Genomic DNA, 16696 nt, shown 5'->3' on the forward strand with positions numbered 1-16696 from the left:
AGAGGGCGTGTCGACGATGTGGTGGTTCGGGTGAGGGGAAGTAAGGAAAGTGGGAGGAGTCAATCCACATTGGTGTCACCAGCAAGTGTTCAGGTCTAACTCGCTAAGCATGATGGCCTCAATTTACAAGACAGATGGGACCAGATCCACACTGCTAATGGTAGGTCACAAGCAACTCATTTTAGTTTCATTTTATTTATTTATTTTTTTAATTGCAATAAGGAGGACACATCTCAATCACCTTTTTATGTTTATAAACCACATCCGATTGTGTATTGTGTATATTGTACATTTGCAAGTTGAAGTAAACTTCCTTCTCTAAAACAAAAAGACCCGATGTTGGGGTTTCTGTGTTTTTCAGCAAGCTTGTCATGTTTTGTCTTGTGAACCGAGTAGGTCCTGAGACATTGTGGCGCGTTGCAGCATTTCCTGTTAAGATTTGAAAGGTTGTTAATGATTAGACTCAACCCTAAAATCAGGTCGCATACATAAAAGTAGGGAGAGTCAATCCTTGAGGGAAATCTCAGCATGAACCTAAAATGCACGAGAACCTTTATAGGTGAACTAATTTGACCTTGTCAAAACGTTGGAATCTGAATGTTTACTATAATTGTAATTTTGATGTATTTTGTTCCTGCTGAACATATTTGAGCTGTGAATCAGCCAATACATTTCCTGGTTAATTTAGATTCTGTTTTTAAAGAAGAGGCACAGGAAGGCCTGAAAGAACAGAAACCAGTCGCTCATGTGCACACATAGTTTTACAGACGGTCAATTGAAGTTCACCTGCTTTTTTGTTGTCGTATAATTTCACTCAAACTTTTTTGTTGTCATTTTTTGCAGTGTGCGTGACACACTCCAGAATCAAGACACACTCGGCTTACAATGTGATGGATCCCCTTGGATCGCGGCTAGGACCACCCCCTGTACCACCACCTCGAGTTCTCCACAGACAAAATATAAACATTGACCTCTCCGCGTCATTGCCAGCAAGTCAATTTGAGTCTCATCTTTACGAGGACATCGATATTGCTGCTGAAAATCAGATCAATGATCAACTCCCAAGAGTCAACCGCCCACCACTTTTGAAATCCATCTCTGAACCGCTGACTCATGACCAAGGATATCCTCACGATGCTCGGCAAGAAAGCCGCGTGGCTTTCCAACCCCGCCGCACCGCCCCTCCGATCCCGAGTGCCAAGCCTCCAATTGGTCAGGACCAAATTTCCCCACCCGTACCGCCCAGGAAGCAGGGGCCATCTGGCCACATCAAAAACAGGTTCTCCTGTGACCTGACTGTCCATGTGCACAAATTGACCCGATCAAACACACAATTAGATAACCTGGTGAGTAAACGCCATCGTTTTTCTGCCTAGAATTGACAGCGGGAAGGCCGAAATGATTGTCTCTCACATTAGGAGAAATGGGTCATCAAACTGACAGATGCTCCAGAAGGCACCACAGCGGTGATGGCTACTTTCTGTCAAGCTACATCCAAGTAAGATGTTATGCAAGACATCAAAATGTTTTGGGCCAACTCAAGCTGCCTTTCTCACAATGACGTGCGCACACTTGTTGTCAACAATGAGGTGCTCTAAAGCAGCCGTGCCAGTAGACTTTTTCCATTCATTTCATTCAAATAAACACCCTAAAAGTACATCAATGAATAATATAATTGCTCCTTGAGGTAGGGGATGACAATTTCATCCTCATCAAAAACATTTCATAAACGACACTCCCTTAAGTGCCATTTGCTTAAAGTGTGTCGTGTGGACCAGCTGTAATTATTGTAATTAAAAGTAAGTAAGCTGAAAAGAATGTCTTTGTTGTGCACGCCTGAGCCTCAAACAGTCTTCGTGCTTCCACCCAGTCTGCTGTCGCGCTACCCGCACACACAAATTGCTCACAACTCGGGTGTGGTGTGCGCTCGAGTGTCACGTATCCATCCTGCGCTGCTGCATCAGGTCGAGCTGACCGTCTACGTGGCGATCGAAAATAAAAGTCACCAACTTCCAATTTCAACCACAGGTATTACACCTCACTAGTGCTGTAAAAAAAATATACACTACAGATTTCCGGTGAAATTTCAGGATGTTCAAATGCCAACTGTATTTTTTTTTTTTAACACTGAAGCTAAAAGTGACTAAAAGTTGCTTTTATTTGTAGCAATGAACCACTTTACAAATGGCATCCCATACATATTAGGGTCATCCTGTAATTTCACTCAAACTAGCCAACTTTTTGTGAGTAGGGTATGTGATGTTAAATTGATGAATTGTGTTTGTCTAGTGAACAGGACGGTGCGAAGTTTAATCGAAGAGATCTTCCAGCTCTTCGATCTTGCTCACAAATCCGCCGACGATTATGTGCTCAAGTTGTGCAATTCGGAGGAGTATCTTCACAAGTAAGTCATTTCACTGAGCAAACTTCTTATTTTCCCGACTGAATATTTCCACGTTTCAACAGCTACGAGTTGCTGGGTGTGCACGAGGTCGTCCAAACGCACTGCAAATTCAACATGGACCTTCCCCTTCGACTGCTCCATTCCAGCAACCTGAAACGCAGCCTGGCCAGGGATGTGAGTCACCGCCAACCGTCTCAAATGTTAATCATTGGCCAAGGAACAGCCTGCTCCGCAATATTATTGTCTTTGTTGGTGTGCCCGTGAAAGCAATTCCTGTATTATTATTATTTTTTTTTTTTACAATTTACTTTGTTCTTTATCACGTACTGACGGCTGAAATTTGGAGGACAGGTGAAGGATGGATGGATGGATGGATGGATGGATGGATGGATGGATGGATGGATGGATGGATGGATGGATGGATGGATGGATGGATGGATGGATGGATGGATGGATGGATGGATGGATGGATGGATGGATGGATGGATGGATGGTCGGACGGACGGACGGACGGACGGACGGACGGACGGACGGACGGACGGACGGACGGATGGATGGATGGATAAATAAATAACTGAATGAATAAATAAATACATACAATTACTTTAATTCCCTTTAATTATAATTGTCTTTTGAATTCAATTCATTCAAATAAACACCCTAAAAGTGCATCAATGAATAATAGTCATACCCCCTGGAAGTAGGATAGATAGATAGATAGATAGATAGATAGATAGATAGATAGATAGATAGATAGATAGATAGATAGATAGATAGATAGATAGATAGATAGATAGATAGATAGATAGATAGATAGATAGATAGATAGATAGATAGATAGATAGATAGATAGATAGATAAAATTACTTTGACTGACTTTAATTATAATTGCCTTTTTATAATTGCCTTTTTCATCATTTAATTGAAATAAGCACTCTAAAACTGCATCAATGAGTAATATAATAGTCTATTTTGTTTTCTCCCCCCCTTGAGGTAGGGGATGACAAACCTCCGGGTCACCTCTTCAAGCTGATACGGCCGGTCTGTGTCTTCAACGCTTGCAAGTAAGCCAGAGAGCGGTCACGCCCTTGGATGGGCTTTGTTTACTTTTTAATACAACTGTCATGATGACATTTGACGTTTGTTTACAGGAAATACAGGTGTGTGTATGCTTTTGTGTTTGCCCCCTAGATTGAGTCTGGAGAATGTGCTCACAAGCTACAGCAGAGAGGAGGCCACGCTGATGAAAAACAAAGTCAGTCAAGAGTGTTTATGGGTAGAATATTTGTGAATGAAGCATTTCAAAGTGTCTCGATGTGTGCAGTCGGGGATGAACGTCAACGTCATGGTGGCCCACGTTCGCACCATCACCGACCTCCTGTGCGGCCTCTCAAGTGAGGAGCTGGAAGACGCCATTGGCCGGCTCAACAGAGTCAACCCCATCCCCCTGGTAGGTAGACTCGCCTATGTCAGTTTTTCACAAGTATTCATGTATCTGATGCATCTTGTTTCAGAGTCATGAGGAAATGTCCGAATGTGAGAGTGGTGAGTAGATTTTGCATCTTTAAATATTGCAATCATGATCAATAAATGGGACAAAAACTTTTCAAGCAAGAATCCTTGGACTGCTTCAATTTTGTTCAATGGTGTGTCTTGTAGCCATGCAGGCGCTGCACAAGTCCCTGCTGAAAGTCATGCAGAGCTTCTTTGCCAACTTCCTCTCCAACTTCAGAACTCTGGAAATCGCCAGCACACCTCAGACTCGAGATGTGGAGGACAACAGTGAACTGTTACAGTTCAACCTGGCCGCGCTCTATCAACTGCAACCTAGCTGGATGACCACGTAATATATAAGTATGCCACAATAAAAAAAAAAAAAAAAAGATCCTCATGGGTTCTCTCTCTTTTTTTCCTAGGTTTGACTGCTTTTCTATATCCTGCCAGTTGACGTATGGCGAAAGGCAGCTCTGCTCAGCTGTGGTTTCTGAAAACATCAGCACTGCTTTGTCCTTTGAGAAGAAATTACGTTGTAACCGCATGTGAGTTCACGTTCCATGCAGCCTTTAATAAATGTTTTATTTAACATTTTACATTTCTTAACTGGCAAGCTAATCTTTTAGATGCACACTGAGCCGCTGTCTCACAAGATTTGCTTTCACCTTTTGTGATGTCATGTGAGGCAGCCGTTCAACCTCCATTTTTTTTGACTGACAGAAAACAAAAAATTTTGCGGCGTTCAACTTTGCTGTTTACACTGAGGAGCAAAACACACAAATATAAACAAACATTTGTTTTTGAATGTCAGGATGGCATTTCCTGTCCCAATAAAGGAGCAGCCCTACGAGAGTATGCTGACCTTCCAGCTGATGGGCTCAAAGCGAGGAAAAAGCCCCGAGCTGCTGGCATGGGCCGTTCTACCTCTTTACAGCAACAGGTACCACAAGGATGAATAGCTTTCACCGTGTCCATCACGTTGTTGACTAAAACTGTGTGCGTAGAACTCTGGTAAGAGGGACCATCCTGCTCAGTTTGTCCATGTTGGCCATGCTGTCTTCACCACCCTCTCCAGCCCTGTTTGACAGCCACAGACAAACAGTGGGGGTCATCCTGCAGGTGAGGAGTATTAGACAGCTTCGCACTCTGTTCTGAAAAAACAAACTCAACTCTCATCCTCTCTAATATGCAGCTTGAGTTTCCAGATGAGGTGAATTGGATGTACCGGAGGCCCGTCGCGTTCCCTGGGTCTTTCATATTCTCTTCGCCTGGCCAAGATCTGGAAAAGAAAATGTTACAAGTCTCCAAGAAGCTCTGCCTTTCCTTGTGAGTGCAAGAAAAGCATACCAGACACGTTTTTTATCCACTTGAAGAATTTAGAATAAATGTATTATTATTATTATTGTTATTATTATTACTATTATTATTGATATTACTATTATTATTATTATTACTTATGATTGTAGTGAAGAAGCCGTAATGATTTATTTTATATTCTCCTACCAACACTGACTTGTTTTGACAACTCAGTTTCGTTTCTCTTCAGACTGTCAGAAAACGAGAAGAGCTTCCTGTGGAGTAAACGTCACAACTGTGACAAAGCAAGCACCTTCCTCCACCTGGTGTTGGGTGGCGCCCCCAGGTGGCAGCCTGAGGACCTGACAGAGATCTACACGGTTGTCGACCGCTGGGCTATCCATCTTGCCGAGGAGGCTCTCTTCCTTCTCACCGATAAGTAAGGGACGAGCACTGATCCCTGCCATTTATTCCACATTACCGATTCACTTAATTGAAGAAAAAAAACTTATATTTTGGTGCAGTTTTCCAGATCAGACAGTGCGTGAGGCCGCTGTGCAGTTTTTTGGACAAATCCCCGATGATGAGCTTGAACTGTATTTGCCACAGTTGGTTCAGGTGAGCACCATAACAGACACATCTCCTTCACTGCTATTTAGTTCTTCATCATCATTATCATCATCTTGTTTTGCAGGCTCTAAAGAGCGAGTGGAAGCTGGATGGAGCTCTGGTCATGTTGCTGTTGGAGAGATCGCTAAGGAACATTCGGATTGCTCATCAACTCTTCTGGTCAGGAACCAACCAGGGATTGCGGCGTTAATATACTGTTAGAGTTGTGTGAAAGTCAAACAAGTCAACACAATAACAAATGGTTCAGTTGCGTCACATCAAAATAGTAATATAGTGTTCTCTCGCTGCTCTATTCCAAGGCTGCTGGAGGATGCATGCACAGAGCCGCACTACCAACACTGGTTCGCTAAAGTGCACGCGGCCCTTCGCTTCTGCTGCGGTCGAGCGCTGCGGGAGGAACTGGACCGAGAAACCCGCTTGTTGTCGGCAATCATGCAAGTGGCAGAGAAGGTCCGGATGTCGGAGAAAACGCGACGGAAGGTATTTTGAACTCATTCGCATTGCTCTGACTCAGCGGCAAGTCCGACCTTCTACACGCATGATGATTGTCGTTTCAGACGGTTCTGAACAAAGAAAAGGAGAAGATTGAGAAGTTCTTTAATGACGAGGGAAGCTGCTGTCTACCTTTAGATGTTGCTGTCCATGTCAAGGGAGTGGAGCTGGATGTAAATGCATCACAGTATCATCACAATCAGAGGCATACATCTTGAAACAAGTGTTTTCTCATGTGAGTTTTTATTTCCAGGCCTGTAAATTTTACCAGTCCAATACCTCTCCTCTGGGGGTGTCCTTCATTTGCACTGACCCGCTGGCGAAGAACATTGCTGTGATCTGCAAGGTTGGTCATAAAGCAGCACTTTATTGATCCTTGTTGGCTCTTTAGTTGGGACCTGTCAAGAAGAAGTGCGAGCCACGTTTTTCATAACTTAATCTGAGGTGCTTTCTTCAGACAGGAGACAGCCTGCGTCAGGACATGCTGGTGCTGCAGATGGTCCGTTTGATGGACAGGGTGTGGCTCAATGAAGGGCTGGACTTACAAATGGTCACCTACAGATGTCTTTCTACTGGCATGACTCAGGGTGACTTGATTTTTAATATTGACATCTGACAAACAGCAGAAGAAAATACTTTTCTTAAAAGACACACTGAACTCTGCAGTTACGTAAGAAACATAATCGGAAAAAAGGTAATAAGGTAGCGTTGTATGAGATATTGCTAGAATCGATTAATCCATCAATTAATCGATATACAATTGAATGTAATAATTTAGATTTTCTATTATTTAGTGATTCAAAAGCAACTAAACGAGTCGGACTGATGGTTGTTTTTTTCCAAAGTAAAAGTAGGTGTTTGAAAATTTCTGAAATTTGAGTAAACACTATTTTCACAAAGGCCTATCGAAATCAAAGAATTATTACTTTTGAGACCCTGAAATCAGAAGATTTGGACAATCCTGAGTTAAAAATGGCTCTAAACAATGACTCCATTCTTAAAATGAGGCAATCCATGATAATTGATTTCCTTATCGATTAATTTTGTTGTATCAATTTTGCTTGTTTTATTTAATTTATTGTTTATTTTTGCCGGCTGACAGGCCTCATAGAAGTGGTTCCCGAGGCGGTGACGCTGGGCAAGATCCAGCAGGAGTGGGGTCTTGGTGGGACCCTCCGACATGACACCCTAGAGAAGTGGTTCCACATGTGGAACAAAACCGAGGAGGACTACGAAAATGTCAGGAGACCTCCCGAATGACCGATAGAAGTCGACCTCCAGGACTAATTGTTAACTCCCGTTCCTGTTTGCCTACCACTTGTTTTCAGGCTGTGATGCGCTTCATTCACTCATGTGCAGGTTGGTGCGTGGCCACCTTCATTCTGGGGATTTGCGATCGCCACAACGACAACATCATGTTAACGCACAGCGGGCACATGTTCCACATCGACTTTGGCAAGATCATGGGCAATGCGCAGAAGATCGGAAACTTTAAAAGGTCAGTCAACTTTTTTAGCAGGAATGAAATTAAACACAAAATGCTGGAGGAACCTGTAATATATTTGACTTTTAACAACGCAGAGACCGATCACCTTTCATCTTCACATCGGAGATGCAGCACTTCATCACAGGTGGTGGACAGAAGCCTCAGCGCTTGCATCGCTTTGTGGAACTCTGCTGTGAAGCTTACAACATCATCAGATACAGATCTGGCCTCATACTCAGCTTGCTGGAACTCGTAAGACCAACACTCCCACATCGCGGTAGTTGTGAAACTCTTCTCAGGTTGTGTGTGTGTTTGCATTATCCCCAGATGACCAATGCAGGAATGCCCGAACTGAAGGACTGTCATGACTTGCAATACGTCCAGAGAAACCTTAGACCTCATGACACTGACTTGGAAGCCACATCGTACTTCACAAAGTAAATGAACACATAAAAAAAATATATATGTATGTATGTATGTCTGTATATAGAGAGAGAGAGAGAGAGAGAGAGAGAGAGAGAGAGAGAGAGAGAGAGAGAGAGAGAGAGAGAGAGAGAGAGAGAGAGAGAGAGAGAGAGAGAGAGAGAGAGAGAGAGAGAGAGAGAGAGAGAGAGAGAGAGAGAGAGAGAGAGAGAGAGAGAGAGAGAGAGAGAGAGAGAGAGAGAGAGAGAGAGAGAGAGAGAGAAAGAGAGACAGAGAGAGAGAGAGAGAGAGAGAAAGAGAGACAGAGAGAGACAGAGAGAGACAGAGAGAGACAGAGAGAGACAGAGAGACAGAGAGACAGAGAGACAGAGACAGAGACAGAGACAGAGAGACAGAGACAGAGAGACAGAGAGACAGAGAGACAGAGAGACAGAGAGACAGAGAGACAGAGAGACAGAGACAGAGAGAGGTCGATATGTGTATATATGTGTGTATATATATATATGTGTATATATATATATATATATATATGTATATATATATATATATATACGGCTGACTAGCTCAATCAGTAAGTGACATGACTTACAAACGGAAGACCCAGGTTCGATTCCCGGCAGGGGCACAATATGAGCAATGAGCGATTACCTTACCAACAGTCAGTGTGGGTCCTTAGGCAAGACCCTTAACGATACCGCCTACCTCAGAGATAATGAGAGTATAAGAAACGAAAGACATGCCGGCTCAGACGTCGCCCGGACAAACAAGGTCTGCGTCAGGTGCTGGGGAACCAGAGCACCCTGATGAAAAATGGGCTACTGGAACAAGACACAAATGGGCGAGATGCGAGAATAAGGATCTGTTGGAATGCTACTACTCCAGCAACCCGAGCGAGAGGGGTTACATGCGGCAACTTCAATACCCACAGTCAACACTATCGGCCAAGCAACTAGTAGCTCAATGTTCCAATATCCATAAACGGCACCTGCTATCACACCTCGAGATTGATGAGATACAACACAAATGCCATAGCAAAGGCCAACCAGAGCACCAGGTCAGAGACGAGTTAAATCCATGTAAAAGTCCAGAGGTTGGGTACGAAACCCCAATAAGCACAATCAAGCTGAACGAGGCAGCAACTGACCTGAAGAACAAGATCACGGTGAGAATAAATGCTCGGGAACCTAGATACACACTGCAGAGGCTAAGTGAAGTACCCTCAGAAAGTCTCCTAGAAGATGTGAATGCAGCATTGACAACAATTCCTATGGCTACCATCACTGAAACCAATGAGCTGATATACACCTCAGCAGCAGTGATCCTAGAAATGCTTGGCTACAAGAAGAATGACCATATGCGACCACAACACTGCCCACCATGGAAGAGAAGGCTGGAGGCCAAAATCAAGATAGCACGGAGAGAAGTGAGCCAAATGACAGAGGCCCAGAAAGGTGCAATGAAAAAGCAAGTTCCCAAGAAATACAGCCAGATGCCCATACCTGAAGCACTCGAAACTGCCAATCAAAGACTCCAAGCCTTGGCCAGCCGCCTGAAGAGGTACACAAGAGAGAATGAAGCCTGACGAATAAACAGGTTGTTCACAACACAACCAGCGAAAGTGTACGCTCAGTGGCAGGGGAATAATAGGAGAGCAGACCCACCAAGGCTGGAAACTGAACAGTACTGGAAGGATATATGGGAGCGGGAGGCATCACATAAGAAGGATGCACAGTGGCTGGTGGCTCTGAGAAAGGACCACAGCAAGCTCCCTGAACAGAACCCAGTAACCATCACAGTGGCAGACATCCAGAGAAGAGTCTCAGGAATGAAAAACTGGACAGCACCAGGCCCTGACATGATCCACAGCTACTGGCTCAAGAAACTTACAACTCTCCATGAGCGCCTGGCAGCACAAATGAACCAGATGCTAAGGGATGGGACTCACCCTGAATGGCTAACCCAAGGGTGTACGATCCTGATCCAGAAGGATCCATCAAAGGGTACAGTCCCATCCAACTACCGGCCAATCACCTGCCTCTCCACAACATGGAAGCTGATGTCGGGCATAATATCAGATAAGATCAGCAGGCACATGGATCAATACATGAGCACTGCTCAGAAAGGGATTGGTAAAAATACCAGAGGAGCAAAACATCAACCTGGTGGATAGAACAGTCACCCAAGACTGCAGAACTAGACGTACCAACCTGAGCACTGCCTGGATTGATTACAAGAAAGCATATGACTCAATGCCACATACTTGGATCACTGAATGCTTGAGGCTGTACAACATCAATGGGACTCTGAGAACCTTCATCGCCAACTCGATGAAACAGTGGAAAACCACACTTGAAGCCAATGGCAAGCCACTTGCACACGTGACCATCAAATGTGGTATATACCAAGGAGACGCTCTGTCCCCAATGCTGTTCTGTATAGGACTGAACCCCCTCAGCCAAATAATCAACAAGACGGGCTATGGATACCAACTCAGGAATGGGGCCACCATCAGCCACCTCCTCTACATGGATGACATAAAGCTGTACGCTAAGAACGAGCGGGACATTGACTCCCTGATCCACACTACCAGGATCTACAGCTCTGACATCGGAATGTCATTCGGACTTGAGAAATGTGGCCGCATGGTGACTAAAAGAGGAAAGGTAATCCACACAGAGGGGGTCTCACTCCCAGAAGGAACAATAGCAGACATTGAGGACAGCTACAAATACCTTGGAATTCCACAGGCAAATGGCAACCTTGACGAGGAAACAAGGAAAGCAGCCACAGCCAAATACCTCCATCGAGTAAGGCAAGTCCTAAGAAGTCAGCTCAATGGCAAGAACAAGTCCCTAGCCATTAACAGCTACGCCCTACCAGTAATCAGATACCCTGCAGGAATCATACGGTGGCCAAAGGAGGATATATACACCACAGATATCAAGACACGGAAGCTCCTAACCATGCATGGAGGGTTCCATCCCAAGTCCAGCACCCTGAGACTGTACACTAGCCGTAAAGAAGGAGGCCGAGGACTAGCGAGCGTGAGAGCCACTATTCAAGATGAAACATCCAAGATCCATAAGTACATCAGGGATAAGGCCCCAACGGATCACGTGCTCAGTGAATGTCTCAGACAATGGGCATCAAAGGAAGATGAGGTGCTGGAGCGACCATCATGGGAGGACAAGCCCCTACATGGGATGTACCACCGAAACATAGCTGAAGTGGCTGATATCCAGAAATCCTACCAATGGCTAGAAAGAGCTGGTCTGAAGGACAGCACAGAGGCACTGATCCTGGCTGCACAAGAACAGGCCTTGAGCACCAGAGCAATAGAGGCCCAAATCTACCACACCAGACAAGACCCCAGGTGCAGATTGTGCAAAGAAGGTCCTGAGACAATCCAGCAGATAACTGCAGGGTGTAAGATGCTGGCAGGTAAAGCATACATGGAGCGCCATAACCAAGTAGCTGAAATAGTGTACAGGAACATCTGTGCAGAGTATGGACTGGAAGTCCCAAGATCCAAGTGGGAAACACCTCCAAAGGTGGTAGAGAATGACCAAGCCAAGATCCTCTGGGACTTCCAGATCCAGACAGACAGAATGGTAATGGCGAACCAACCGGACATTGTGGTGGTGGACAAAGAGCAGAGGAAAGCCGTTGTGGTTGACATAGCCATCCCAAATGATGGTAACATTAGGAAAAAGGAACATGAGAAACTTGAGAAATATCAAGGGCTCAGAGAAGAGCTGGAGAAGGCCTGGAGAGTGAAGACTTCAGTGGTACCTGTGGCCATTGGAGCACTAGGGGCAGTAACCCCCAAACTGGAGGAGTGGCTGAAACAGATCCCAGGAAAAACATCTGACATCTCAGTCCAGAAAAGTGCAGTACTAGGAACAGCAAAGATACTGCGTAGAACCCTCAAGCTCCCAGGCCTCTGGTAGAGGACCCGAGCTTGAAGGGAAAAAGAGACCACCCACGGGGGGTGAGGAGTTTTTTATATATATATATATATATATATATATATATATATATATATATATATATATATATATTCGGTGGCGCACTGGGTAGCACGTCCGCCTCACGGTTAGGAGGGTGCGGGTTCGATTCCACCTCCGGCCCTCCCTGTGTGGAGTTTGCATGTTCTCCCCGGGCCCGCGTGGGTTTTCTCCGGGCACTCCGGTTTCCTCCCACATTCCAAAAATATGCTTGGTAGGCCGATTGAAGACTCCAAATTGTCCCTAGGTGTGAGTGTGGGTGCGATTGGTTGTCTGTCTCTGTGTGCCCTGCGATTGGCTGGCAACCGGTTCAGGGTGTCCCCCGCCTACTGCCCGATGACGGCTGGGATAGGCTCCAGCACGCCCGCGACCCCCGTGGGGAATAAGCGGTTCAGAAAATGGATGGATGGATATATATATATATATATATATATATATATATATATATATATATATATATATATATATATATATATATATATATATATATATATGTATACACATATATATATATTAAGCCTTCAAAAAATGCTGCTAAAGATTCATTAGATGTTCCCAATGGTGTTGGATGAAAATTTTGAAAAAAATAATGGCACCTTGCATATTTCAATGGAGGGGGGTGGGAGGCAATGCCCATACAGCCCCCCTAGCTCCGCCAGTGATAATCATTATTCTTTACAGTTGCTTGCTTGTCCCTTTATCTTGTTGATGTACTCCAACCACGTCATCGTGACATGACATATGGAGGTCCTGGAACCCTTACCAAGTCTCCAGCACCTCTTGGTCTGTACTGAACTCATGTTGATCTCTGAAACGGTCACATTGTGTTTTAGGAAGATCAAGGAGAGCATGGGTTCTGTCGCGGTCAAGTTAAACTTCTTGACACACAGCATGGTGCAAGGGAAGAAGCCAGCTGCCCCCATCCGGGATGGCGTTCCTGCTCCGAGCACCAACATTCAAGATGCCGTCATTCGGGATTTTACCATCAAGGACAAAGTTGCGGTGAGTTATTATTGTTGTTGTTTACAACTGAAACAGAAGTTTGTTGCTTTTTTTTTTTCTTCAGATCTATGACCTGAAAGTGACCATTGATGATGGCTTTTGGTATAACCAAATGAAATTCGAGGACTTTGAGATGATCCACAAACAGCTTCAGAAACACTTTATTGAATCTGCTCTGCCTCAGTGAGTCCGCAATCCATTACACTCTCATCAAACCGGTACCTTCTGGTTCTAGTTCTTTTCATTTCCAGGTTCCCGTGCTGGTATATGATGTCATTCACCCCAAGCAGGAAGATGGCTCTGCTCAATAAATACCTCAAACAGCTTTTTGAGGGACCTTGCAAGGGAGTATGTCTGCTTGAGGCCTTTTGTGTTATGTCCATTTTTGTCTTTTAATTTTTTTTTTTACATTATATGACTGTATATGCTAATCTGCTGGTTTCAGAATGAATTTGTGTGCAGCTTGTTCTTAGATGGACCCAAAATGGTTAAAGAATCTGTGGTACAAGGTAAATAAAAGTGGCAGGCTCAGTTTCATCAGACGTTTTGACAAAGTCTATTCTACTGCATCATACTTTGATGTTTCTCTCAGCTTTCTGATGAAGCAATCGCATTGGTCGTCACCTTGTGATTTCTCATTACAGAGGCTTCTCCTCAAATCCAGCTGTGCATTTCTTACAATGAGTGCAAGCTCTGGGTCTTGGTAAAACACCTCAAGAACATTGTGAGCTTGCCACATGGGATGAAAAACAGCATGTTCAATGTTCTTTCTCATGAATTTAAAAGCCTTTTTTTTAATTATTTACAGAAGATGGCCAACGGCTCCAATCCTGATGCCTACGTGGTCACGTGTCTGAGACCCGACCCTCAGCGGAAGTCCAAGAGAAAGACTAAAGTAGTGCGGAATAATGACAGCCCTACATTCAATGAACTGGTACAAATATATAAATATATATATATATATTTTTATAACAGGATAGTGATAAAATGACATGGTGTCATGAACAAGCCTTATGATGTCACACTTAAATTTTGCTGACCAGCATGCGTTCCACCTAATTCAAGACAATGCCAAGAATATTCACAAAATTTGAAATGAGTGTGATTTTGGATGTGGTTTACCAAAATACATCTTTAGAAAATTAAATCTCATATTTGAATCTGCTATTGAAGCATTTAAATTGTATATTATTTCGTATCATACTTGGTGACTGGTAAGTCTTTTAATTATTAAAAGACTAAAACTGATTATTAAAATTTAATAGATCAAAAACTGCTTTTAAATTTGACTTTAAGCTTGCATACAAAACCATTCAAAAGCTCGGAATTTGGGGAGAGGTGGTAGGCACCCTGGAAAAAAGACAAACTACAATCGCACTTTTGAAGAATTGAGTCTTTAATGAACGTAACGTTACGCTGAAGTAACTGGATGAAAGTTTTTGCATCAGGAATTTTTTTACATCACGTATGTAGGTAGTAAATATAATCCATCAGACTGCACAAGGATGAAAATATATATCTAAATAAAAACTAAACTGTACATTTAATACAATAAATACATATTGAAACATCATTGTAAGATGGAGGAACAAAACTTGATAAACTAGAAGCTACTCAACCTTTTCGAAAGTTACAGCTGACATGCAAAAAACTTGAAAAAAATGTGTGTGTTTCACAGTTGGAGTACAATAATGTGCCCTTGCTGTATGGGATGGTGCTGGAAGTGAGTGTGAAGAGCAAGAAGACGTTTGTTGCTGCCACCAACATCAAACTGGACGAGGAGCTGCTCAACAAGGAGACTTGGTTCACATTGAGAAACTCGGCACTCTGACCTGAGTTGCTTCACTGCAGGCTAGTAGCCGACAGGGGGCGCAACCACAATGTCTCTTGTCTCAACTACAACGCAGTGAATAGGACTGGATCAAGTTACAACTGCAAAAACTTTTAACTGCGGTGACTGAAAGCACCGAGGTTTTTTTTGTTTTTATGAATGCCAATCAAATGTTGAATCATGGACATAAAGGTAATCGAGTAGATTTTTTCCCTAGTAGATTTATTTTCTCTTTTAATTAATAATACATTTAATATTTAAGAAACGTTTTCTGAAAAATATTTGTTAAGTTACAATTTATTTTTTTGTACTAACAGAAATACTATTTTTTACAACAAAGTAAAAACTTTGAGGGTTTTTTTTCCTTTTTGTTTTTTGGTGGTACGTAAAATATTTACCACTGGTTTAAACATTAAAAAAAAGAAAACTTAAAAATATTTTTTCCACAACGTCCGTTGCCCAATTACTTCAACTCTGTCTTAAAATGGCAGAAGACTGTTTAATGCCGCATGAAGCTGCATTTTTCCAACAATACTGCACCTATTTAGTTTGCGCTCATCTTTTACAAATAAGTTTAAAAAAAAAAAAAACACCTCTGGCTATTATGAGTAATACCCACATAGCCACGATATCACTCACTGATCACACAGCTCCTAATTTTATCTTAATGGCATCCTGCTGACAGCTCTCCTCTCACCGTCTGCTTTATTGGATTTGGTTATAAAGCTGAACAGAAATAGATTTTTCTTCACTGGAATTACTTCAATAATGTATGTATACCTCTGTGGATGCTATTTATACAATTCCCAGCTTGATAACTCACGTGGGAGGGGAGTGATGCTTCAGGGGAGCTTTTGTTTTTTAATACAGGAGAGGCCGTGGAGCATTACTGTTACCTGGCAAGTGTCAAATTTATTGTTCTGAGAGGGAAAACAACTTTGCTCGCACTAACTGAAATTGCAGCAAATTTTAATTTTGTTACAGGAAGCTACAACCTCACTCGAGGAATTTTGCCCTTCACTACAGTTTATAGATATTGCAGGACTGCTTTTTGAGTGTTTTGGTCTTTTTTTCCGTGATGCACTGGGAGGAATATAGCGTATCTATTTTCTTATAATAAAACTGGTATTTATAACTGAGGCTTTGATTTATTTGCATCCGTTTGTTGTTGCTCTGCTACACTCATCTCTGTTGGCAGCGTGTGTGTGTTCTTTTTTTTTTGTGGGTCTATGTTTTAGGAATACCAGACATAAACGAAAAGAGAGGCTGGATCCAAACTGCATCCGGATCGGGACTGAAGAGGTACCCAGCGATAGCCTGAAGGTAGGAAAAAAAATGGAGTGGGGGGGTTGGGGTGTCAAGGTTCAAATAGCTAAAATGCAACAAACAGGAGTGTTGACAGACCTCTTTTCAGGCTGCTGAAAGGCAGCGTGTACTGGCCCACGAAGTCACTGGACAGAAAGCCGGTCTGGTCTCGGACACAAAAGCGGATGAGACACAGGTCGGGAATGCTGATGCGGAAGTTCATGTCGGAATCCCAGTAGGGGTTCAAAGCTGCAATCGTCATCAACTCCTTTACTCAGTTTTACTGGAAAGCGCAATTCCTTCAGAAATGCCAGCACATGCTAGCA

The 16696-nt window shown here is 43.3% G+C and overlaps 2 protein-coding genes and 1 long non-coding RNA gene across 6 annotated transcripts in view; 1 reads left to right on the plus strand and 2 right to left on the minus strand.

Moving 5' to 3' along the window:
* On the plus strand, positions 1-16200 carry pik3c2g (phosphatidylinositol-4-phosphate 3-kinase catalytic subunit type 2 gamma). Its single transcript, XM_088378591.1, has 33 exons — positions 1-160; positions 844-1346; positions 1419-1498; positions 1871-2028; positions 2290-2404; positions 2467-2578; positions 3398-3468; positions 3596-3659; positions 3729-3854; positions 3919-3949; positions 4064-4247; positions 4321-4443; positions 4710-4838; positions 4903-5017; positions 5091-5224; positions 5445-5633; positions 5719-5812; positions 5889-5983; positions 6124-6304; positions 6382-6489; positions 6570-6662; positions 6774-6903; positions 7419-7555; positions 7645-7814; positions 7898-8054; positions 8130-8239; positions 13066-13234; positions 13299-13417; positions 13486-13582; positions 13680-13743; positions 13879-13958; positions 14043-14168; positions 14913-16200. The coding sequence occupies exons 2-33, from the start codon at positions 891-893 to the stop codon at positions 15063-15065; spliced, it is 4170 nt and encodes a 1389-aa protein (XP_088234717.1). The 5' UTR covers positions 1-160; positions 844-890; the 3' UTR covers positions 15066-16200.
* Positions 3509-5468, minus strand: LOC148396187 (uncharacterized). The gene is made up of 3 exons (XR_015859047.1): positions 5402-5468; positions 5069-5177; positions 3509-4975 (listed from the first exon to the last, which is right to left on the minus strand). It is a non-coding gene; the product is annotated as an uncharacterized LOC148396187 (long non-coding RNA).
* LOC148396188 (1-phosphatidylinositol 4,5-bisphosphate phosphodiesterase zeta-1-like) overlaps positions 14610-16696 on the minus strand; it is a 15450-nt gene continuing 13363 nt past the window's right edge. For all 4 annotated transcript variants that reach the window (XM_088378596.1, XM_088378593.1, XM_088378594.1 and 1 more), the window contains 2 exons: positions 16470-16619; positions 14610-16382 (listed from right to left, as the gene is read on the minus strand). In XM_088378596.1, coding sequence (XP_088234722.1) covers positions 16300-16382; positions 16470-16619 — 233 coding nt within the window. In that variant the 3' untranslated portion in view covers positions 14610-16299. The remainder of the gene's footprint in view (positions 16383-16469; positions 16620-16696) is intronic.

The sequence above is a fragment of the Syngnathus floridae genome, chromosome 6, assembly GCF_059516105.1.
Source record: "Syngnathus floridae isolate MCC-2025c chromosome 6, RoL_Sflo_1.0, whole genome shotgun sequence".
Taxonomy (NCBI): domain Eukaryota; kingdom Metazoa; phylum Chordata; class Actinopteri; order Syngnathiformes; family Syngnathidae; genus Syngnathus; species Syngnathus floridae.

Bases quoted from the DNA above. Each gene is read 5' to 3' on its own strand.
- pik3c2g (XM_088378591.1), top strand. From the start codon at position 891: ATGGATCCCCTTGGATCGCGGCTAGGACCACCCCCTGTACCACCACCT. The intron at 2,405-2,466 runs GTAAGTCATTTC...ACGTTTCAACAG, and splicing joins TCGGAGGAGTATCTTCACAA to CTACGAGTTGCTGGGTGTGC. The intron at 4,839-4,902 runs GTACCACAAGGA...CTGTGTGCGTAG, and splicing joins CTACCTCTTTACAGCAACAG to AACTCTGGTAAGAGGGACCA.